At 36.2% G+C, this 25923-nt stretch overlaps 1 protein-coding gene across 4 annotated transcripts in view; it reads left to right on the forward strand.

The window, feature by feature from the left end:
* The window catches only part of STRN (striatin), a 70339-nt gene that overhangs the window by 30060 nt on the left and 14356 nt on the right, over positions 1-25923 (forward strand). For 2 of the 4 annotated variants that reach the window (XM_033011027.2, XM_033011026.2), the window contains exons 6-15: positions 7982-8117; positions 10072-10207; positions 14029-14139; positions 16430-16516; positions 17055-17198; positions 19549-19685; positions 21889-22064; positions 23086-23133; positions 23813-23934; positions 24782-24949. In XM_033011027.2, coding sequence (XP_032866918.2) covers positions 7982-8117; positions 10072-10207; positions 14029-14139; positions 16430-16516; positions 17055-17198; positions 19549-19685; positions 21889-22064; positions 23086-23133; positions 23813-23934; positions 24782-24949 — 1265 coding nt within the window. The remainder of the gene's footprint in view (positions 1-7981; positions 8118-10071; positions 10208-14028; positions 14140-16429; positions 16517-17054; positions 17199-19548; positions 19686-21888; positions 22065-23085; positions 23134-23812; positions 23935-24781; positions 24950-25923) is intronic. The other 2 variants (XM_033011028.2, XM_033011029.2) reach the window with 2 other exon arrangements.

Genomic DNA, 25923 nt, shown 5'->3' on the forward strand with positions numbered 1-25923 from the left:
CCAATACTTCCTCAGTAAAAGGAAAGTGATGGAGAAGAAAACAAATTGGTACCAAGAGAAATTCTGGTAAAAGAACAGACGAGCTGACTGTACTTCTCAACACTGTCTGATTTTAGCACGTTTTTTGTGTATGCCCATTAATTTGTCTGTAGTGCTTGTAGCTGCTACTCAGCCTTCTTCAGCAATACTGCTGATCTACCTCTAACTGTATGTTGGACAATAGCAGACACCCATGTATCTTTTTCTATTACTAATTTTTTAAAAAAATTCCTTTATTGTTGTAAGGGTAAGCCCTGGCATTTGTCTTCTGACCCCAGGGATGTATGAAGTCTATACTTTGTGGTGGGTAAGGAGGATATTCCTCCTCTGCTCAGCTCCCTACATCTTTAACAAGTTGCCTGTTAAACCAGAACTTCTCTGTTATACCAGTTGCATCTTGTCTGTTTTACCAGTTATACTTATTTGAACAGCTGGTGTTCAGATACTCAGTGCTGTGATATTGACTGTAAGTCAAGCCTTTTTATGGGAAAGGCAGATGAGAAAGTTTGGGGTGATTATTGTGAAGTTGATACTGTTTACTTCGATATGTAGAAGTGTACAGTAGTTACTGTAGTGCAAATACTTAAGACAATAATATTTATTTGCAGGAGGCAATATGTAACTTAAATTCTGCTAGGCTCAAGTTATTTTAGAAATTTGCCAACTGGTCCCTCATACCTCTCAGCTTAATTTTGTGTATCTTACAGGGTTGCAGTTACGTCAGAGAACTACCCCCACCTCTTCGTTTTTTCTTCTTTTGGTATAATGATGAACAAACTACTGTTGTCTGAAAGTCTTCTAAAGCCAAATCAGTTTCTCTTTTTACTAATAGGTGAAATAGCCTCAGTCTTTAGGTGTAACTAGCTACTATGTCTGTGGCCAAACCTGTATTCTTACATTGCCTGTTTATTTGCTAATGTACAGATCCTCTTGAAAACTTTAGCAGTCAAGACACCATGCGGATTTTGAATGCACCTTGCAAGATTTTGATTCCATAAATGAAATGTTAATATGATAACCTGAGATAGTTGTAGTCCTGTTTCCACTTATTTCATGGAATTTAAAAGGAAATCTGTTTTCAGTTTCTTCAATCAGCTCACTTGCATTACAAAAGATAAGTACCACTTGGCATGACTGGACTCAAAAATAGATACTAAAATAATAACTTTATAATAATGGTTGCAATTCTTAACACCTGCAGTGAGAGGAATGGGTGCTTTCCTCCAACAAACTGAAAGAGAAGTAAAAGCTGCCTGCAAATGTCACTTGTAGCCTTGAAAACATGAGAGTATTTAAGTATCTTCATTTCACTTATTACCTCATCTTTTTAACAGCTTTATCTTACTGTTCGAAACCTCAACAGTCAAATTAGTTTACCTTCTTGAAGGTATATATTTGACTACCATTTGATGCAAGTGGAAGCAAATATGATAAAGGAATAGAACTGGAAAGGAATGAGGGTATACCAGGCATATGCATGTATATACACACATATATATATGGATGTGTGTATATATAAAAACAATATAGATAAATTGTCTGAGTTCTTGCTTAAGGGTTTGATCATTAGAACTATGTTTAAATAGCCAATAGAAACTTTGTAAAGAAAAATGATCCTGAATATCAGTGTTTCTCTAAAACTGATCTACTGCCCTTTTTTTTTTCCCGTTGAACTGCATATGGCTTCCACTGTCTGTACTTTACATCAGCAAAAAGGTATCAAACCTCAACATTTGAGAGCAAATCCAAAGACCTTTCAAAGATTAAAATGAAACATTTTGAAGACTGTATCTTTCTGATGTACAACAAATCATTCCAACTGACACTTCAGTGAATAAACGTTTTTCTGTACCAGAAGGCCTTGAATAACTCTTTTGCATCTCTAAATACTCTTAACACTGACCCATGTAATGAAAATGCTGCATACTGGCTGATGAATGTTGTGTGTTGACTAGCTTATAAAATGGTTTATTTGGGAAAGTATCTCTGAATTTAACAACCTGAGATAACATCTGCCATGAAAAAAAGATTTCCAAAATAGTATCTGAGACTAAAATATTCGATTGCAAAATGAAAAAAAAGGTCCAAAATCTGTTTGCCTTATTCCCTTTACTGGTGGTGGGTTTTTTTCTACCTTTTTCCTGTTTGTCTCTGCCTCCATCTTGCAGTGACCTAGCAGGCATTTCACAGATACCTGATTTAGGCCAGACCTGGATACTTTCAATATATACATTAAAGCAGAAAAAAAAAAAATAATGGGATTTTGTGTGAAGAAAGTAGTACCAATGGACCACCTGTTTCATTTCATTGGCACAGATCTATGGCTTAAGGTTTTGAGGGATGCTCCTTGGAAGTGTCACATAAGACTCATGGTACAGAAGGAATGGGGAGAAAAAGACAAGTTGTGCAGTGGGAGAGAGAGAAGTAAAGAGAGGGTAGGTGAATGGAGAAATAACTTCTCATAGTTACTTCGGTTCTTCAAACACTGAATTTATTTTTTATTCTTTAAAAAGCTTGTTTATGTGATATAGTTACCTGACTAGATTTGACAAGAGAGGTGGCCTTTCCTTTTTAAATGGCATTCCTTCATGATTCCAATTTACATCCAAACCATTTTGTAAGTGTTGCTTACCAGTTGTAGTATGCTTTGCACTGGTTCTTGCATTGTGTGGTGTGAATTCATAAGAGGTTTCAAAGGTTGTGACAGACTGTCTAGCCTGCCCCATGTTCCTTGTGTGTAAATTTTGATTATTGTATGTGTTGCATAGTTTTATAAATTATTAGTTTGATATTTTCTGTGCTGCATTATGAAAGATTTTTCACAGTATTGAAGATTTAACAAACTGTTCTTAAAGACTGTCTTCATAGAAAGGAAAACATTTGCATTTGCATGCATTTATTTACTGCATCCAGTTCAAAAGAACTGAACTAGCCACATTGAAAAGACTGTGTTAAAACATGAAATAGCTAAATTCTATGGGGAATTAATGAAACTTATGACCTTGCAGTAATACATTTTGATAGTAGGAGGAAACTGAGCCAAAGAAAATGGCTCAAGAAAGAGAATGCTAGAATAGCTCTTTGAATGCTGGGTCACAACAGGCTTTTTCCTGTACAGGCCCCCAGAAACATTTCTCAGCCTAAACTGAACTTGTGTTTATTTAACTTCACTGTGGTATTTCTTCCTGCTTCTGAATTTATCAATAAAATGTGGTTTTATTTAAGATAACTTGTGTATGTCTTGGATAAAAGAAACAAGCAAAAAAACCCTCTACTTTTTTCCTTCGGGGGATTGAGTAGGGCTGAGGCAGTTACTGGCTTTGTGGTTGGACAGTTCATGGGAGAAGTTTGAGAGTCTCCCTGGACACGACCGCAGACTCTCAAGAGTTATTAGCAACAAAGGAGAAGGTAATGATAGAAATATCGAATGTGTTGGTTACAAAGAAACTACATGTCTGTAATGTGGCTTTAGTCTAAGTTAAACTTGACTTTGCAGTGTGAAACATTCTGGATCATGGTGGGAGCAGGAAAGGTATCATCAATGTGCTGTTTTAGTTTCCACATAACAATTTCACCTTTCCTATAGGCTATGGTTTCAACTTTTCACTCAGTAAGAAACAGGATTTATGTTAAGAGCTTGAATATTACCTGTTGAGAGCCAATTGAATATTATACATTTTGTAAAGCTGCTAGTATTTCAATGTCAGGGAGAACTGGATTTTTACACAAAACATTTGCCTTGAGCCCTGTCACTGTAGGGCAGAAAATGAAGCGTTGGCTGTATGGCCCACTAAGACCCAGTGAGAGCCATGCTGGCTTTAAATAGTACATGTGGAATATCCATGATCGTATTTCTTAGCTTTCATGGGAAGAGATTATTTTTGTTTTTATTTTTAAAGGGTCCAAAGGGTTAAGACATCTGAATAATTGAAAAGCCTGTAAAATAGTGGTTGGGATGAGATTTTCAGGGCAGTTACAGATGCAGAAAATTCTGTCAACTTCTCCTGAGGAGAAAAATACCTATATGGTTTCAGGTTTATGTCGCTTTAAGGGAGGTAAGTACTTCAGTTACTAGCCCATTTGTAACAAAAATTTTGTGTTTTAAACAGGAAAAAGTGCTTTATCTTTGGGGATCAGAAATTCCCTGTGTCAAGAGTAATTCAAAATCTGCGTGCTACCCACCCGTTAGTAGTAAGATCGAAAACCCAGCAGCACTAGTATAGCTATGCTTTACTTTCTGGCACTACTTAGTGTGCTTGTTATGCTTGTGACAAGCAGTTGGTCCTGTTGTACTTAATGATGTGCAGACACAAGTAGCCTGTAGTCTCTCTGCCCCAAAGACTTTCCTGTCTAATTGGATGAGTACTGGAGAGGGGGATGTAATGCACAAAGTTAACAGTATCTAATAGAGGATGTTATATTGGTTAAATGATTTTTTTTTTTTTTTTTTTTTTTAAATTTCTTTTGGTTTTTAGGTTTGGTTAGGAAGTGGTAAGTCAACTGGAATGAAACCCTCAAGGAAAGAAGGCAAGGTTAGGTGCTGTTGCAGAGTACAACTGAGGAAGGAGGAGTGGGAAAGAGATTCAGAACAAGCAGCTGAGGAGCACAGGGTCGAGGAAGGCCTGCCAAAATCAGATTGCTCTGTGCTCTCTGCTTTGGCAGCTTCTGTAGCTGCTCCTGCTGTCTGGGGTTTCTGGCTTATTCTTCAGCAGTTTCTCTTTAGACAGCGTAGCTGGGGAAGAAGGAAAAAGCAACACCTAAATTCTTGCACTTCAGAAATTATGTTCTCCCTTACACATATTTTAATCCAGGACAGTCCAGAGGAATTGTCCTTTTTGAGACCTTTTTGGTTTTTTTTGGTCTCCCTTTATTTGCCACAGTGCCTGAACCTTGCCATGATCTTGCCTCACTCATGCCTCTAATACAACAGTGCATGTATCAGTCCCTGCCTTTGGACCTCCATTCTACTGTTTTCACTCATTAATTTTTAAAAACATATTCTAGACTACAAAAGCCCTGGAAATGTTGAGTGTTTTTCTAAAATGGAATTTAAAGTAATTTATTATACTACCCTATCTCTGAGTATATTTTTGCCACTTCTGCTTTTTTATGTTGCTTTATGAGTAACCCTGTAAGAGAAACAAACTGAACAGATGAAAAATAATGAAACAAACAAGCTTCAAATTGCCATCAAAGCACATAACATCAATTAGCTAAGGATAGACATTTTCTTAAGTATATTTTACAGTATTCCTAGTTGTTCATGCTGACAGTAATATCTAAAATACATTATGTTTATGTGTTGCTAGAAGATGAAAAATAGCTACATCAAAAATCGCTAAATTATTGAGTTACTTTTAATTTGACTACTAAAGTGTATTGGAGTGCAGTATAGCAAATTAACCTTTCTGTCAGCTTGAAGCTTCTTTTCCCTGTAGAACCTGTAAATAATTTAAATATTCTGTCACTTCTGTTTTCTTTTTTTGATTCATATGAATTCTTTCTTGGAAGTTGTACTTTAGCACAAATAATCCTCTGTGGTACTATGCTCACTTTGTACATTTTTGTACTGTGTAGGAGTTGTAGGAGTTTTGAAAAACATGATAAACTACTGTGTTTTCCAGTGCATGAGATGCCTTTTACCCCCCCTGTGTAAATGGGGTTATACAATTATGTATATATCCTGTCCACTAAAGTATGTATTAATGAATATGATAGTTGAATTCAGACCAGTTACTTTAAAAAAAAAAAAAAAACAAAAAAAACCAACCTTTTCTTTTGGTGGCCACTTTGAACTTCAGTGTGAGAGCCTGATTTAAGATCAGATGAATTCAGAACCAAATCTAGGTAATAACTACTGCAAATATGTGTACCTGTAGAAGGGTATCTGTTTCTTAATAACAAGTTCTGTTGATTAAAATTTTATATTCTATGTTTGGTATTAGTTCATACGTTGCTTTTAACTGTGGCATATCTTATAGTTGCTAATATAGATCAGCAGCCACGGTGTTTTTATGTTGCAGATTTTTACATGGTGAAATACAGAAATACAGTTGTGGTTAGATGATTTAGTCCACTAAAAATCAACCAGGACACACAAAGTCTGCTGAAAATCGAGAGGTTAGTCAAGTGAAGCACGTTACAAGTTTTGTCTTAGCAAGATTTGTGTGTTGGAAACAGTAAAGTAACAGTACCATAGGATTTCTGTGAAAATGTACATTATTACTACAGATTCATGAGATATTATAGTCTCCAAAAGTAGTGATTACTTAAGGAAAAAGAAAAATATTACAGAGTGCTTTCAGGTTTGTAATAGAAACAAGAGGGTCAAAATAACTGCAGGAACCAGAAGGAAGCATGTTTGAGATTGTGCTTATGTGAGATAAGATATGGGAAAGTAGAAGAAATATTCTCAGTAAAACCAGTGACCATGAAAACATACTGTACATCATGCTATCTTGTGGTGCTGTGTATGTGGAATTTCTAATGGCAAGTGAAATCTTTATTGGTATTTTTTAGCCATAAAAATGAGTAAATAAAAAAAGGGTAGAAAGTGAATTGTCTTTGTGAGATGCAGACATGAAGAAGCCACTCCTGATTGTTGTCATGTAAGCATAGAACTGCTTGAGCAGAGAGTGCATAGAGAAGGAAGTGAGCTGCTTATCACACCTTATTACACATCAGAGCTTTTGCCCTTGGATGTTTCCTGTAACAAACCTTTGAAAAGTGCTATGAAGAAACATTGGAATAAGTGGGTGATGGATGGATATTCAAGTGTTTACACTGCAGGGAGCTTAAAAGGCATTACTATATAGGCTTTTAGTTGGTTGAACCTTTTGAAATGGGTCATAGCAGAAGCAAAATGTAGCATTAGCAAGGCACTTGCTAGTAGTAAGGGTGACTGTACAAGACAATTTAGAGCTACAATTCTGAAAAGGGAGAGAGAGACTCCTGTTGTTTCAGTCGTTGTGAATATCAAGCTGACGTGCATTTAGTGATGAACTATGAAAAACAGACTACTGATTAAAGGTAAGAAAACAATAAAGCTTGTCTTTACTGCTGTAAAGTCATATAAAGAATCTACAAGGTTTTACTGGGAGTAATCATTACAATTCAAATTGAATAATTTTTTTTCCACTACTTTGAGGGATTGATGGGGAAGTGCATCTTCTGCATAGAAAATATGGCACCTGTTGTTAATTTTAGTACTGCTTTAATTGTACTTTCATCAGAGTTTTAGTAATGGTTGCAGTCCTGCTACTTGGATTCTTCCTCTTCAGTTAATATGACAATCTTTATACTTCTGTTCTGAGACACTGTCTGAATTTGTGCCAATGCAGTCGTAATTTTAGCCAAACTTCATCTGTTTTCTTATTCGTTTAATGTTAACGCCTACGTAAACATTTAGTCATCAATGATATTTTCCCATTATATTGTTTTATAGTGGCAAATTTACCATGTCTCAAAAGTTAATGAATGATAAACTGGAGTTTGATGTTTCCCAGCAAGGCGAGGAACATCAGACAGCAGCAGCAAAGTTTTCCTGTACCCTGATGTACATGTGAGAGGCCAACTTAGTAGCTGTAACTCACGCCCTTGTTGCTGGGGCTTTCAGTGATGGTATTTCAGCATTGCCGTTGCTTTTGGGCACATATCAGATGAACGTTGCTTTAAACTTCTTTTCAAATAAAAAATTGAAGTGTCTGTCCCGGTATTTGCAGCTGGATGAAGGTTAGTTGTTAGTTCTAATAAGGTGATTTACAGATAACGTTCAATTTTTTAATCCACAAACATTTTCACTTATAATAGTCCATTTTACCTGCATGCTTATTTTAGCCTCTTGTGTTGCTGGACATCATAATACAGAACAGGCTGGTAATTGCAAAAGTGACTTTGTTATGATCTCTTTTGACTCATGATGGTGGTTGTTGTTGTTGTTTAGGAAACCTGAATTGACTGACTCTGCCTCTCTGCTAGAGACCTTCAAGTTTCTTGAAAATGCAGCTGCAGACTTTAGTGATGAAGAAGATGAAGAAGATATTGAAGGAAGAGAGAAAACAATCATTGATACCGCAACAGTGAGTGGAAAAAATAATTGAAAAAGTTACGAAGAACAGAAAAAGTGAGATTAATGAGATGCCTATATGCAAAATATATGACTGTGTATGTACACATGCAAATCATTAATGCATTTTTATGATGGTCTGTCCAAGCATGTGTACCTAAGAGGAATTATATATTCAGTTCTGAATTTGTGCATACAAGCTAAGCTTTGCCATCTTTATTGTTTTATATTTGCAGTGACAGATTAAAATTTTTTAAATTGTCTTTCTACTATTCCATACTGCCTAGTATTTTTGATATATAATGGATACAATTTTTATGGTACCAAATGTCCTTTTTTTACAATTTTCAGCTCAGTTTGAAGGTATTCTTTGTAAAGTTGCATGTAAAAAAGGTATTGTTTCTTGAATATTTATATAAATGTATTGATATTTAAAATGACTTGTAGAAATTTATCCTTTTAGGGTACAGAACTGATATACCACATTTCTCTTTAAGTAGTTTGTGGAAGGAAGAAAAAGTATAACTGGAAAACCTGTAACGTGGTTAATAAACTTTTTTGTTTCTTTATTCAGTCAAACACCTGAAACTCCCTCATGATCTATACTTTGCTATATGATTTGGTCATACAATCACGTAAAATAGATACATAAAACCAGTACTCGATTTTATCCTCTTCTTTTCAAAATAAATATTTATTCAGAGTTGTGTTTCCTAACAATTAAAGCAGACAAGAGTTATGGTGGATATGATTGTTTCAATGATCAGTTTTAAGAATGAACACTTCAGTTCAAGCCATCAGTTTTAAAGAGGATCTCTGTAAACTTGTTCCTGTCATCCATGGCCAGTGAACCATTTTTACATGTAGGCTTATTTTAGTCTCATGCTAGTCTGAGACTCTTCTGTAAAATCATCTGTAATACGGTATGTTCAGTAAGCCTGCTGAAGGAACAAAGCTTGAAGCTTAGAATTGCTTCAGGTTTTGAAATTGGTTCACTGTGTTTAGATGAAACAGTCACTCATCCTCGTGAACTATGGGATGTTGACAAATGTATTGAAGTATTTTCAGACTGACCCTTAGCAAGGTTCCAAGTCAAAATATTGCAATGAATGTAGTATTTGTTTTTCTGTAGAAGTAAAAATTTATGCTCCAGTTTTCATGTATCATGGCATCAGCTCACCTGTTAGTCAAATAACTGTGGAGCATCTAGTCCATTTTGATTATTGAGGGAAAGGTAAATTTATGCAAAAAGCATGCAATGAGGTCCTTGATTAGAACTTGAATTTTTTTTTTTTTACCAAAATTTGGTAAAATTTTTTACCAGATTTGCTTCTGAATTTGAAAGGGAAATGCAGTTTAAACATGGAAGTACTGTGTTTAAATAACAGTAATATCTGAGGAAGTATTCAGGATGAAATGATTTTTGCCAAATCTGAGGAAATTAGCTCGTCAGTTGTGGGTTTTTTCGCTAGACTTGTCTTTTGGTCCACATGTAGAGTGGTTTCAGAGGTGAGAGTTAAAAAGGCTATTTTCAGAGAAGCAGAGTGAATTTGGTTTTGCTGAAGTCCTTTCTGCAGCATTTTGGGGTTTTTCTTTGTGGGTTTTGTGTGGTGGGTTTGTTTTTTTTTTTTGTTTGTTTTTTTTTTTTTTTAAAGTCTATATTCAGAGAAAGCTTCTACTTTTCTGGTATTAAAAAATAGTTGTGGTCTAGGTCAGTGTAGATTTATTATCAAGTGATTGATTATCTGTGGTCACAGGAAAAAAGATTTACAGACAGATTTAATTTTGACACAAAGTGGAACAAAGTCTGTATGCTATTCCAGATTTGCTTATTAATGTATACTTTTCTGCTTCTTCTTCAACTTCCTGTTAGGATTTTGCGTAGAAGACAAGACAGTACTGCTTGGTATAAAGATGTGTGTGTAACTCAGTTCAGCTTTTTTTCCCTCTGCTTCCTGACCTTTCAGATTGTAAGGAAAAGAGTGCTATCTGACAGCAGTGAAGACAGAGATACAGAAGAAGCTTTGAAAGAGTTTGACTTTTTGGTTACCTCAGATGAAGGTGATGGGGAATCGAGAAGTTCAGGAGATGGAACAGACTGGGGTAAGGAAATGTGATGGATTGTACCAGGAGAAAAAATATTGTGCTAAGAATATACTGGGAGTGAGTGATTGAGATCTCTGCCACGATCACAGTACCTTTTGAGTACTCCTGCAGTAAATAATTGGCAGACTGAAGTCCTCTTGACATAATAGTCTAATTTTCCTGTGTGCTTTAGTGTAAAGGCTATTCAAGGTTTATGCTTCTAGTCATTGTCTTTTTCTTTAATAATAAGGCAGATAGAATTTACATTTTATGAGTGGAATCTCAATGTGTTTTTCCAGTGACCCATGCTAATGAAGGGCTCTGATAAAGCTGTATTTTGTAGTTATGACATGAAAGTTATTTTGTCTTCTTTTCTTTCTCCCACTTTGATACAGAGTAATGAGTCATAAAGCCTTGTACTCTTATTGTGTGTTAGCAATTTGGGTAATATGCGCCATTAAGTTGCTCAAATTTTCTTTTATAATTTATCAGAAGAATGTACCTTTAAGCCCCCTAGTCATAGAGACGTTTCAGAAATTGTTTTCTGCCCTTTGAGGTTCATCTCCTGCAACCCAGAATGCTATCACCTACTTTACCTTGACATAATTATTTCACATAAACCCACTGCACAGGAAAGGGAAGAAGGAAGAGGACTGCTTAAATATCTTGATAGGGAGTTGTTTCCGCCTTAAGCTGCTCTGGAAAGTCTTAAGTATAAGTGGACACAGAGGGAGCTGTGGAAGATGAATGAAAAATGATTAAGCTTTATAATGGAACTGAAACTTTGACAGACAAATAAGCCATGGTAGTTGTGACTGTCACGTGAGCTAACAACCCCAAGATGCTGTATTTCACTGAAGCCATGTCCAACTCTTTGTTGGAATTCAAATTATTGTTTAGTGTAGTCTCTCTGCTTAAGAGGATGTGTCTCAATATCATTAGATAGAGCAGTCAGTATTCTATTTACCAAACAAATTTAGGAATGTTTCTCTTTTTTGTATAAAATATATTTTTATTAGGCCATTCTGATACTTCTCTTTAATATTAAAATTGTATCCATTTATGTTTGATAAGTGTAACTACTGCCAGTGTCACTGAAAAGTTAGTATGCCAACAGGACCTTTTGTGTTCTCAAATTCACACTTCTGGTTTATTTTTACTTTCATTGATGACAGCTGAGTACAAATGAACAAAAGTCTAACGTTAAAAATAAATTGTCATGGAAAATAGCAGTTTAATTTCTAGAAATATTAAGGGGTTTTTTGAATTACAGATGTTAATGTTTTTCAATTACTTGTTTCACAACCCATGTCTTTTATGATAACTGTATATAAGCTTCTTCGAGGAACTGCCATTATGAATTACTTATGTTAATTTGACTTAAGTGAAACTGTTAAATGTAGCATAGAAGAGTGATCTGGTGCACTGAGGGTAGAAGCAAACTGAGGAAGTCCTTGCTTCATTTTGGATCCCAAGCATTACCAATCAGTTACAGTAATCTCTTGAAGCCAGTTGGCTTGAAAGGTCCTCAGAAGTGTTCAGGTAATTTTTAACCTATAAAGCACTTGCACAGTAGTAGTTCAGGATCCACTTGTGAAGTTGAGCAGAACCTGTGGGACATGCAGGAAGCATCCTGGGACAGTCTGTAGAAAATTATTGTATTAAGTATTTTCCTGATAACAATACAATCTAATATAAATCCATTTAAACTTTTTGTTGGAGGAGAGCAAAAAATCTTGTCTAAACAGGCAGGAAAGCATGATTAAAACTTATAACCTGGTCCCAGAAAGAATACGTACTTGTCTCTCAAACATGGTTTTCTTACACCTTTTTTGAGTTCTTCGCACAGTTTTTGATCATTAGTGGTACTCAGTTGGGCATGTGTATTAAGAGGAAATGACTTAGCCCACAGACCATCTTTTTTTTAGTCTCTCTTCAGCTTATTAGTACCTCTCTGTTCTCATAGCGGCTGCAAAAAAACTAATGCCTCAAGACTTTGGGTCTTGAATTAATCTGTCCATCACTCATGAGTATAGGAGCATGACTGGAGGGTTCAGAGGAGTGAGAGATCATCTAGTCTAACCTCCTGCTCAGGTCCATTTGCTAGCAGGTTACTCTGGATGACTTCTGATCAAGTTTTGAATATCTTCCAAGAAAGGACTTCCCATAACATCTCAGGGGTAGTATTCTGGTATTTGGCTGTCCTCATAGCAAAAAGGATTTTGTCCTTCTATGACAGGTTCAAGCAGAGGCTGTGTCTGTCTTCTCTGTACCTGCCCGTTAGGTAGTTGTAGGCAGCACTAAGATGCCTCTTTTGCCATCCCCGAACACTCACAGTAATCTCAGCCCCTCTTTGTAGCTCATCTGCTCCACCTGCTCTTACCATCTTAGGGGGGCTCCTCTGGACTCACTGTACTACCTCAGTACTGGGTAGTTAGCATTATACTTGCAAGGTTTCCCAGTATAAGAAATATTACACTGGATGAAGTCCTCAAGGTGTAGTCTCACAAGTGCCGAGCAGAGAGTAATAATCACTTCCCTCACCCTACTGGCTACAGTCTTGTTATTACAGCCCAGGATATGGTTGACTGCCATTGCTGCAAGGCTATGCTACTGACTCCTGCTCAGTTTGCTGTTGGTAGAGCATCCCTGGGTCTTTTTCAGCATAGTTAATTTCTAACAAGTCAGTCCCCACAATAACCCATGTCTCATTTTGTATCTTCTGTCCAATCATAGTGACTCCTTCAGACTGTGATTGATAGTGTTGTGCTTCATCTATAGACTTTTAATATTCTTTCTGCATATTAGTCTGTTTACTGTTATTCATATTTTAGAAGGTCTAGAATAGTTTATTGATGTACAAAGTAAACTTGGTCTGAAAGGAATTAATTTTTAAATAATAAAGTTGAGATTTTAATGAGGAAAACAAGCAAAAAGATAATGCATTTTAAAAAAAGTTGTAGCTGTAAAGGTCATGAAAATAAATATATGTGAGGAAAAGCTGTATTGCCTCCCTCATCTCGCAAATTATTTTTCTATGCTGCCTCAATACAGTCTTTCCATATATGGAAAAAATTACTTGGAAATTTGAACTCACATAACACATTTTGTTGAAAATCTCCAAATAACATACTGCTGGAAGAATACTTCTCTGTATCATGTCACAGAGGAAGCAATTTGAGATATGTTTTTAATTTAAAAAAAAAAAAAAGAAAAAGGGATTTTTTTTTTTTTCATTAGGCATGTTGAAAAGTTTTGTGTGTTTTTTCAAAGACTAATAATGCAGGCCTTCCCCTTTTTTTTGTGGAATTTCATAGCTCTAGTGCTTTAAGATCTTATTCAGACCTTGGTGACATGTATACTATGTTCCAAAAGGATTTAAATATGCGGTTGCTTTGTGTAAATGAAAACACAGCACAAAGACAATGAAATGAGAATTTGAAATGCAGCGATGCAACATCAGAGTTGTAAAGTTATGTTGACCAGTGATGTAGCTGCTGCTTCTAGATGTAATACATCTTACCCTGGAAGAAAGAAAAAGCAGAAAAATATATCCTGAGTTATTATAAAGTAAATGTTGCTTATATTTATGAACAGCTATGTGCTTGGTTATAGAAATTAGGCATGTGAAATTTCATCTCAATTTTTTGTTAAGAAAATTCTGAGTAAATGGAAGTGTAATGTGAGTAGCAGTTTTACAGCTTTTACAAGCTTGGTGCTATTTCTGTCTGTTTAAAATAAAAGACAAATGCCATTGACAGCAGCTGTTACCTCCTTCAGTGGTGATCACTTGGTGACATTATTGAAAAAGGATGTTTCGTTTGTTTCACTTTGTTTAGAAAAGGAAGACCAGTGTCTCATGCCTGAAGCTTGGAATGTCGACCAGGGAGTAATAACCAAACTCAAGGAACAATACAAAAAGGAGCGCAAGGGGAAAAAGGGGGTGAAGAGTAAGTGGAAAACATTGCACCTTAAAATCATAAATCTCACATCTTTCACACCCTTAATTCTATCTCTCTTTCAATGTTTTCCTAAAATTACTTACTCTTTTACTTTGCTGCTCCTGACTGCTTTCCTGTTCACCAGTTTTCAGGGGTTGAAATTAATAATAGTCAATCAAGTTACCTGATAAATAGTTGGATTAGATATAACTTCTTCCAATCAGGTGCTGGATTAAATAAAAATTACTGCTTTGAGCATGGATTATGTTTTTGTTATCCAGAAACTTATATTGCAAAAGGCATTGGTTTAATAGTTCACACTTTAATATAGAAAACTTTAGAACCCTTTCTTAGCTGGAAACGTGCCAGTTTCACAGGACGAGTTAAAGTCTGATATGTAAATAAAAAAAAAAAAAACAAAACAGAAACTGTCTTGAGTATCCTATTAGATGACAGAGGGAGAAAACAGGTTAATTTCTACCCCTGTTTATACTTAACATTCACAACATGAAAGTCATGCTGTCATCATAAATTGTTACGCAGGGCTCGAAATAGGAAGCAACTCTGACCATCAGTTTATTTGTAAATCACATGATTTATTTTTGACGTTCATACCTGTGGAACCAGCTTTTAAAAATGTTGGGTATTGTTATCCAAACAAAACACTGATCAGTATCTGGAATACAGTTTCTAGCCCTGTATCATATTTTTTGTTACATTACTTAAAATACAAATCTGTATTGTAAAATCATTGTTTTTTAATAAGTAAGCCTTAAAACATTTTGAACTCAGATGAAGCATTTAAAATTAAACACTGTATTCACAGCTATATTGCAAACATCTAGCCATATTGAGAATTCATGTGTGAATGATGTAAATTAATAATATTGCATGTAGCCCAGTAAGAAATTTGAGGGATGTTTCTCCCTTTGTGGGAAGATGCTTATGAATATCAAGGAAATTCTCACTTCCAAAGAGACATGCATAATGATGCAAAAGGTGTCAGATCCTCACATCGTTGGGGCTGACTTGTTTTGTTACTTTTTGTATTGATACTGTGATACTGCTCAGCAGTTGGTTATGTTGATGAAATTATGCTATGAGATACACAAACTAAACCTCTTTTTTTTTGTATAAAAAAAAAAATTTAAATTACTGTACTTTAAATTTCTCAAGTGATATTTTTGTCAACTTTGGAATCGTTTAAGTTACTGGAAATTAACTGCAAGTCTGACAAGAAGCTGATCTGGCCAAGTAACACGTCCATGTTTCACAAAACTGATTCTAAATTTCTTTATAGTTAAGGTAGAGAGGGCATACCAATATACGAATTCAGTGAAATTGATTTTTGTAGTTTTTCTGTTATTTTTAAAATGCACAGACATGCTATGTAGTTCAGGGTAAATGGTTGTAGGGTTAAGTTAGCAGAAATTATTTAATCAAACTGTTGAAATTTTTTTTGTTTAGAACAGCTGTTGAGTACTTTTTATTTTTGATAAAAAAACTTAATTTAGACATAGATATTATTGGAACATGTTTTATATATTTATGAGAAAAATTCATGATGTAAGGCAGCACTTGGACATCCAGTGCTCCTTCATGAAGATGATTACTGCTCAGTACATTTACAATACCTTTTGGATGGATTTGATTGGTTTGATCTTGGGAGAGCAAAGGTTTACTGCGGTACAGAAATTAAGCATCTTTCCATGGACAAACCATTGTTGGAAGGGCATCAGTGCAGAAAAATCAGGAAGAATCACAACCTGTTTCAGCTATTCATGATATTGCACGTAGTGAAGAAGAATGTGAGGAAGGAAGTATGGGGAAGAAGAAGGGACTAAATGTCTTGACATTAAATTGTACAAGATTTGTTTCTATGACTTTAATCTCATCATAAATGATGCTTAGATGCTGAACTGCTACTAAGTAAAATACTGTTTTTATAAATCAGATATTATAGTAAAACAATCTTGCAAAATCCTACTTACTGTTTTCCCGAATCAAGTAATATTTTTGTGACAGACAAGTTGAATACAATTTAGTTTATTATCAGTCATCATGGTTAGGGTGGACAACACAGTTTGCACAACTTATGATTTTGCAAGGCTGTAGTAAACACTCCTGTGAAGTAATAAGAGAACAGAATCATAGAATGGTTTTATGAGAGAATACATATATTAGAGTACACTTCTGTGTTAAAGCTGCTTAAAAATAGCTGTATTATTTACTGGTCTAGGAAAAAACATAATGGACTATGGGTAAGACATTTTCCCATTCTTAATTAAACTTACAACAGGAAAAACTACCGAAGATATGTTTCAGCCTCAATCCTATATAAAACAGTCAAAACAGGGATGTGGGAAAATGATGGAGCAAAGCACAGGTAAGTGTCAAGAAGGGCATGGGTCTTCACCATATGTAGCTTCAGGAAGTAGGCCAGTGAATCCAGTTGCATTTGTATTTTAATATAACTTTTGGGGTTTTATAGTTCATGATACTACACTACTGCACAAATAAATTTAAAATAATCATGCTGTCATAAGAATATGCTGCACAAATTTTAAAATATTCACAAATGTCAACTATTGTTTTGGAAAAGTAAATTTTCTAATAATCAGTTTGACTCAGTTTGAGGCATTCTTCAGCATCCCATGCAAGTAGCAGTATGAGTTTATAAACGTGGGGAAAATGGTGTGTTCACAATTCTCAGTTGCTTCTATCACTTTCTTTTCAAGAAATTCATTTCATGCTGGCTGATTAGTTACTGCTGAAAATAGGTGCTCATTAGTTTTTCTGTGGTAACGTTATGATGCAAGGTGGGATCCATTGTTGCATGTGCTGCTGTAGTATATCTGATATAAGTAGTGCCATTGTAAACTGTGCATAAACCATTTAATTTTTTGGTTTTTTTTTCTGGTTAGGGCCCAACAGGTCAAAGCTGCAAGACATGCTTGCAAACTTGAGAGATGTTGATGATCTCCCTTCATTACAGCCATCTGTTGCACCTCCTTCTAGGCCCAGTAGCTCAAGGCTTATTGAACACGAGATAAACAGGACAGATGAAGGCAAGTATTAAAAATGTGCATACACCTTTGTAAAGGGTAGATGTTTATAGTTACTTTTGCTTAAAGGTTATACTCTAAGACTTTCCAAGCACCTTACAAATACTGATTCAGCATTACGTGTTCTGTCTAAGTGTGATAAATAAAATTCCCATTCCTACCCTCCAGTCACTATTAGTAAGGCCAACACACCTACCTAGGTAAAGTCTTGGCTGGATACCTTTGAACATGATAGAAAAAACTCACTTGTCACTTGGTGGCTTTGTAGTATGAGGATCATAAATTACTTGCTCAGGCCTGACAGTCAAGTGTGGAACATAATCTCTCAGGACATAAGAGCATATGTGTGTGTTCTTTTTTTAAGTGCCAAGTTAGAAGCTCTGCAGGTAAATGCAAGTGGCTAGATAAAATGCATGTGGTGATTTATGTAGTGAATCATACAGATCAACTTACCGCTTGCCAGCATATTAGTTTCCATAATGTGTTCCAAAAATTAAGAGAAATATCTCAGAGCGGCTAGTCCAAGTATGGAAAGCCACGCATCTTTGCAATGAGGCATGGGGTTCCCTTAATTAGTATTATGTCTGAAAGTTGCTAGATCATCTCTTCGATTCAACATTTGAATTTCTATAATATGCAGCATAATAAAATAAATATATGAGGCTATATTAATTCGTAGAAGATCGTATCATGTGCTCTTTATTTAAACAGTAAATAAGTCTTCTGAAAAATGAGCAAAACATGGGTTTCACTTAGCAGTCTTTCAGTGAGTGTGAAAAAGTAGGTCGGCCAAGTTATAATTAAGATGCATAAAAAGCCCTGGCGTGTGGCATAGTTACCAAAGATCTCAGTAGTTCTATTTCCTACATGCTCAATGATTTTCTTTATGAAAGAAGGGGGTAACTTAGCAACACTTTGAGAAGTGGGGGAATTTTTTGTTGAATGTTTCCTTTCCAGCTTTTCTCACATGGACTGAGCCATATTAGCTGAGCTCTATTTTTGTATCCTTTCAAGAATGTGTTTTTTAATTCAGACACTCAAATGGACCCTCACAGAAACAGAAGAGGACAGTTGATTGTTATCAGAGTTCAGTATTACAAACTATTAGCTGTGTATTCCTTTACAATTCTGAGATTCTATGATTTTTTTTGACATACAATGTTTTTATTCTAGTAAATTTTCAAATTCGTTGTCCTGGATGTATTGTGTGTTGAGTGGAATATTACATCAGAAGTTCAAAATAGAGAAAAAGAGAGTGGTAGTTTAGACTTCAGGGTGAAGGAAGGTAAGAGATGTTTGTGATTAAAAGAGACCTAATCAAACAGCACAGCTTGAAGGGCTTTTATTTGGTTGTAAAAAGTAACAGCAAACAGGGTACTCAACAGAGGTATGAATATGGAACAGAAAGGCCATGGAAGAGATTAGCTTACTTTATGCTGGGTGGACTGGAGGAGAATTGAACAGCATCTGAACCTGGTGCCTTTTGGACAAGAGGGAAGCAGCCTGAACAGATCAGGCTATTCATTGTAAACCATACTTTGCTTGGTTTTAACTTAGTGTTGGTGCTGTTAGACTAAATAAGGTGCTGGGAACGAGATGGCGTTTCCTTTTCTCTCTCCCTGGTAGCAACAGTGTTTGCCAAGGCTTGTATTTGCAATGGAGCTAAAAGGGGGGAAAAATGTAATTTACTGAGAAACCCTTGTAATGTGAGACAAAAGGTGTATAAAATTGAGTGAGGTCTCTTGTGTCCAGAAGATAACACATTTTCTTCTATTCAGTCCCCCTTCTGTGATGTATAGACTTGGAGAGCTATTGTACAGGGAAATTGGTAAAGGCACAGCTTCTTCCGAGTCATATCACTTGATGCAGAGCCTTATGTGGTATAAATGTATGAACTGCACTCCTCTCAGCCTTTGATCCTTCCATTTCAAGTGAATCTCCCAATGGATGTGTTTGTTACAGGGACTGGAGCTCCTATAGGCATGCTGTAGCAGCTGTGAACTAGTAAGTTTGGATACTACTAGTAAAAACCTGGAATTCAGTGTTTGGTAGTTAAACTGATTTTACAAGTAGCGATGAGTTGTCAGCTTTTAGTTGTGTTGCTGGATTGGAGTGCGTGTGAACAGCTTCATTGTAGGCATGCTTTTGGATGTGTCTGGATGTAGTGTTAGGAAGAGTCCTAACTTTAGAAGAGTCTTATCCTTAGAATGGCTATTTTTTGTGCATCTTTTTATATCTTTTTGCCCTCAGCTGCTTGAGAGATTTTTAGTATTTTGGAAGTGGAAAATAAGCTTTTATTAATCAATGTTGTATAAACCCATGTTTCAGGATTTTTTGTTTTGTTTTCTTGCAGTGGAAGCTTTAACATTCCCTCCTTCTTCAGGGAAATCTTTCATTATGGGAACAGATGAAGCCCTTGAAAATGAACTGGGTCTTGGAGAACTGGCAGGCCTTACAGTAGCCAATGAGGCAGACTCACTGACTTACGATGTAAGTGGTTATTAATGGTAACTCAGGGTCCTGCTGTCTACTTGCTGAAGGTAGATGCAAGTTACATGTGTTACATAATATTTCTGCTCATCAGAAAACATTTTCCTGTTGAAATTATGCTGCCAGAGGATGCCACAAATTTTTACTTGACCAATCTGTTCTTCCCATACACAATATCCTTGAAGCTCTCTGCAAGCCCCTCTTCTCCCTCATTTGCCTACCATGTTATTCAAATAGTTGAAAGTAAATGTAATTAGTGATAGTGATACAGCTGGCTTATTGTAGCCACAGTGACACTGAGCAAAATTAGGAGTAGCATGGCCAGCAGATTGAGGGAAGTTAATGACTCTTCTACACGGGGCTGATGAGGCCATACCTGTATGTAGTTTTGGGCCCCTTCACTTCAGGAGGGTTGTAGAGAAATTGTAGAGAGTCCAATAGCATCTGACTGGTGATGGGATGCTAAAGGAGCTAGTCTTGTTGAGTTGTTAGGAGGCTAAGGCGTGCTTAAATAGCAGCCTGCAGGTATTGGAAGGGTGCTTACAAGGATGACAGAGCCAAGATTCTCCATAGTATCGGGTGTTAAAACAAGAGGAAGCAGTAGGAAATTATGGCTCTGGAGGTTCAGGTGGGACACTAGGGAGAAAAGTGTTATGTAGGAAGCAGTACTGAAGCACAGAGCCCAGAGAAACTGTGGAATCCCCCTCCTGGGAGGTGTTCAAGGCTTGGCTGGAGGATACCTGTGGCTTACATTACCTGGTGTGGGAAATAGTCTCATTTCAAGATGGGAAGCTGGACCAGAGACTTGCCTGTATTGAGGCAACCAAATTCCTCTCCGGATATCTGTGAATACTTTCCATATCTTGTACACTTTTTACTGAGACTTTTTTAGACAATCTCCTCAAAATCTGCCAAAGCTGCTAAATTTGCAGTCCTTGCCTCATCCTTGCACCAGCTTGAGCATTTGTCTGTTCCCTCCTTGAGCCACCCCAGCTCAGTAAACTGGCAAAGAAACTGACTTGCCTCCCTGAGCAAGACAGTACTTAATTACTAAGAAATATGATGAGACTAAATCTGCTGTTTGTTAGACTCCTTTCTCACTGTTAAAAATCTGTAGAACCTCTTAATTGAAGCATATTTTTATAAGTAAATCCAGAAGTAAGAAAACTAAAGAAAAAGCACTTTTGTTCTTAAACCTTCTACCTTACATTCCAGAATAAAATGTAGATTCCTGAAGTGGCTCAAAACAGTTGTCTCTTCTTTGCAGTTAATGATACTAAATTCTTTGGGATTATCTGTAGCTTTCAACATAATGAAATTATCAATATTTGAGTTGACAGTTGTTTGTTTTCGTGGTTTTCTGTAACCCCTGCCAGCAGTGGTTATGGGAAGGTAAATTTAACTATGGCAGCGTTGACTGACAGTGTGATAAAAATCTGTTCACCATTTTACATCAACATTTGTTCAGAGAAGCAATGTTGAAGTATCTTATTTTGTTAAGGGCTTTCTTTTTGGATCTGCTAAAATGCATTTATTGCCAAATAATTGTGTTTGTATATATGATGGCTTATTGCTTGCCAGTTATATTCTTAATGTGTAGCCAAGTCCTTTTTGCCTTTTTTTTTTTAATTTTTAGATTTTTTTTTTTTTCCCCTTGCAAGCTTTACTTGTCATGTATTATTACAGAGCTTGTGTTGCCTTAGGTGAGTTAGGTTGTGTTTCTTTCTGTGCTCCTAGACACTTCTCTGTTTCTCTTAGATCTTTACTTCAAGATGCCATGTCAGTGGTACTTCGGATATTCAGGGACCAAGCTTGGTTCAGTCAGGCCCAGTGTTAACGAATGAGCCCATAGGTATAGTTCAGATTTCAAATACCAAACTGAATTCACAGCAGTATCAGTCAGAAAGGTACTTTTCAGCTTTTAAATCGTGTAACTTAACAAAGACGGACTATTTCAGATTTGCACAGAATTTATTACTGTGGATGCGACATGTTGCTTTTGTGGAATACATCTGCCTTCGTTCTCAGCTTGAATTATTTAATCAGTGTTAAATGGACTGTTGCTCAAGACCATGTTGTTATGAAAAGTAGGTGAGGTGATTTGACACCTGAATATGCCAAAATAAATTTCTGATTTCTTCCTTTCCTTGTGCCTTCTAGATTAATTACGAGTTTGGCTTTTTTTTTTTTATTTTTTTATTAGATAGCAAACAATAAGGATGCATTGAGAAAAACTTGGAACCCCAAATTCACATTAAGAAGTCACTTTGATGGAATAAGAGGTCTTGCTTTTCATCCAGTTGAACCAGTCTTAATAACGGCTTCAGAGGACCATACATTAAAAATGTGGAATTTACAAAAAACAGCCCCAGCAAAGAAGTAAGATTTTTTTTTTTTTTTGCTTTGCTTCAAAAAACATTTTCATTTATGAAGAAAAAAAAAATTGTAGATGCCACTTCACTGTGTGGCCCTTGGAGTTAATGGAAATTATTCCTCTTTAAGAGTAGGAAAACAAGCTTATGGAGAAGGATGGGGACTGCCAGAGGAAATCCATGCATGTTTGTGAATGTGTTTTGTTTGTGAAAATGAAAACTATTCACTTTTTTATATTTTCCTTGTAGATAACACGGCAAATTAATTTATTAGTGAAAATATTTGGATTTAGCCTGTTAATGTGCTTGCATGTTTATATAAATGTATAAAAATGCATTTTTCTCTTTATATGCATATACATGTGTAGACGTATATGCATATACATGTGTACAGCTTTAAACTTTGACTGAGATGTTGCTGGGTTCCTTTGTACACACACCATCTCTTACGTGTTGCTGAGGATTTGCAGAAATGAGAGCAAATTTGTAGCGGGACTAATATAGTAAGGGAGTACAACATGCCTTTTCGGAGGACTGGGCAAAGCATGTGGTCTTCCCACAGTCTGTAACAAGCACCAGACTGGTAAAGTCCAGAGCAGAAGTTTTTTTCAGTGGTTTATAACTGTGCTACAGTATTGATAACAAAACCAAGGTGCTGTAAACTCCTTTGCTCTGATAGGGATTTGGAACACTTAATGATATATCCCATGTGAGACTGATGGCCCTCCACCCCTTCCCCACCACTGATGTACCTACCTACTGGTTTGATTGGTCTGTGAAAGTTTGTGGACTCTCTACCTTGAAGGTCTTTAAACAAAAAAACAAACCAAACAAACAAATCCTAGCATATTTTGAAAGAATGCAAAGAATTCCTAGACATATGCAAAACCATGTTGGGAGAGGAAGTTGTGGGAGAAACATTTCAAAAAACATAGCAGTGATTTTAAGAATCTAGCAATTCTGGCACATTTTTGTAAAGCATTGTGTAAGATCGTGTACATGTTAACATTTTCTTGTACTTCATTTAGGAGTGCTTCTCTTGATGTAGAGCCAATATACACCTTCAGAGCACATAAGTGAGTATTTGCTGAGAAACACTGCCATATTTTGAGACATATAATCTTTAAACAGAGAGAATATTTTTAAAAAGTAATTTCCACCTTGTCAACTAGTGATTTCATGTGATGCTTTTAGTTTCCATGTTATTTAAAATATCTGCATGTCTTCCTCTCCCTTCCACATAATTATTTATGTCTGGAGCTAGGTACACCGTAGTTTTAAAAAGAAAAACCTACAAATCACACAGTTCAGATTTGATTAGGTGTTCTGTTCATCATTGCAACTCTTTCCTTTTTGTCAGATACGTGCATCTGTAGGATGAAGCTGTTTGCAGTGAATTTAAATCTACTGAATTGATTTCATAAAAGACCCTTAGATCTTTAAAAAAAGGGGGAAAAATCCATTTATGCAAAATAACAAAGCCTATAGTTTAAAAGTGTGACAATTTTCATATTTCACGTGCATAATGATTAAATTGTCCTGATTGTAGTTATGTTACCAAATACTGTGGAAATACTGTGGAGGTTTTTTTGTGGAAAGTATTGTAGCGTATGATCTGGCTATGCAGAGGTTTTGTTGCAGTCCATGTAGCAAGTGAATTGCATCTAACAGGGATATTTGAAGATTCTGTTGGCATTGTTTTTCATATAATGAAAATGTTAATAGTCAATGTTTCTTGGGGGGGCCTTCTTCCAGTGGAGCAGTGCTCTGTGTAGTGATGAGCAGTAATGGTGAACAGTGTTACAGTGGGGGAACAGATGGCCTCATCCATGGCTGGAATACAACCAATCCAAACATTGACCCCTATGACTCTTACGGTACGTTCCTGTCACACACACACACACACACCAGTGAAATGATACAGTTAGTGACATTAAGTGTTATGTGGCTAAAATAGCATAATTTGTAGGTAATGCTGCTTTGAAAATTTAAAGGAGAAAATTGAATGTTGGCTTCAATTACTTTAAGTACACTTTTGTATTAATACTGATGCTGGTTGATGAGAAGATAAATTGGTCATTTTCTTAAAAAATGTCTTGATCTCATCACAATTTTCAAAACCAGCTAGGTTGAAGAAGTACAGGACTAAACCTGATACTTGACAAGTACAGCAAATGTGTATTTTAATGTCTTTTGACAAATCTGTGCAGTTGAGATAAAAAGAGGTTGTATAATCTGTGACCAAAGCTGTTAGTGTTGTCTGTGAACAGATAAAAAGGCCCAGTTCAGCAAGATTTACCAGATCTGGATGGATGTCAGCCTTGCGTCTGTGTTTTAAAACATTTTTCACCTCCTGTAGCTCCTGATGCAGTTGGCCTCAGAGTTGACTTTTGGAAAACAAGGGACTGATGTGCCATTAATAGTTGTTTGAGAGTGAATTTTAAAATCAGAGTGTGTTTTGCCAACTTTGATACTGTCCCTTCTGCTGAAACATTGTTTTGTTCTGTTAGTTGTAACTCAGTAACTGAATGTCATATAAGCTGATGAAATTCAAGCTTCTTAATACAAGACTAATTGAGACTTCTATATTGCTATGACCTGATTGGTCTTGGGTTTTTTATGGACTAGCTTCTTAAGGTTGGTTCATAAACACCGACTAAGATACAATTGTTGTCTTAATTCAGATTTTGTTTTGAAATGTGGTTTGTTGTGTTTCGTTCACAGATCCATCTGTTCTAAGAGGTGCTTTTGTAGGCCATACAGATGCAGTGTGGGGTCTGGTTTACAGTGGAGCACACCAGCGTTTGCTGTCCTGTTCAGCAGACGGCACTATACGTCTATGGAAAGCTACAGAAGTTGCTCCAGCTCTCAATATATTTAATGATAATCAAGGTAAAGAAAATTACCCTACCTTAAAGTTTACGAGCACCATCGTTCAGACTGCCATAATTTTGGCTACCAAATAGAAATCCATGTGGGGTTTTTTTACTGGATTTTATATCTTTACAAATGTTTTGGCGAAGTGTAAATTTTGGGTGCCTCCTCCTTTGACACCAGCTGAATATGTGAATGTGAAGTACCTACATGCATGGGGACACTCACATACATCTAAAAGCCAACTGCTGCAGATGATCTGCTGACGTTACTAGAGCTGTGGAGTATGATGTGTCAGCTCCATAGTTCAGATCCAAACTGAGTTCCCATTACGCCCTTGCTTTTGGTTCATCCAGAATAAAAAGTCCTTTCTGCCCCCAACAGAGGCTTGGAGTAGCCAGTGCTTTGTCTCAGGCCAGCGTCATTGTATCTTCCAGATTATGTTCCTTGTGCTTTAACACAGAGATTCCAGTTGAATTTCCAAGTTTGCACATTAACTAAACAGCAATAACCTATTTATCCTAAACACTGCTAGTTGAAAAAATTTACTCCTTTGGATTTTTTTACTGAAATGTCATGCACAAATCAAAATCTTACTGTTTAGACCCTAATTTCTTAAAGTTACTGTCTGAGTAAGGGCTCTAGAATGAGCTTGTTGACAGTGCCAAACTCTCTTAGAGCTGATGGTCCTAAAGGCAACCCACAAACCGAGACAGTTCATTGGCTCTTCAGAACAACTTTGAGGCAAAATAAACTTCGTCATAACTGAACAGACTTATCGAATTATGGTGTACAGCTGGTCAGATCTGCCATTACTTGTTAGTTAAAATAGACTGAACAAAGTAGAAATGTTTCATGTATTTTAGTTCTTGCAGAGCTATGTTTCCAAAGGTCTGCAGGGTTCTGTGAAAAACATATCTGGTTTGCTGCCAGCTTGTCTACTTGTCTACTTTGCAAACTTCCCGGTAGTGTTCTTTTCTGTTTGGGTTTTG

This window comes from Tyto alba, unplaced genomic scaffold (assembly GCF_018691265.1).
Source record: "Tyto alba isolate M040663 unplaced genomic scaffold, T.alba_DEE_v4.0 Super-Scaffold_16, whole genome shotgun sequence".
Lineage (NCBI taxonomy): Eukaryota > Metazoa > Chordata > Aves > Strigiformes > Tytonidae > Tyto > Tyto alba.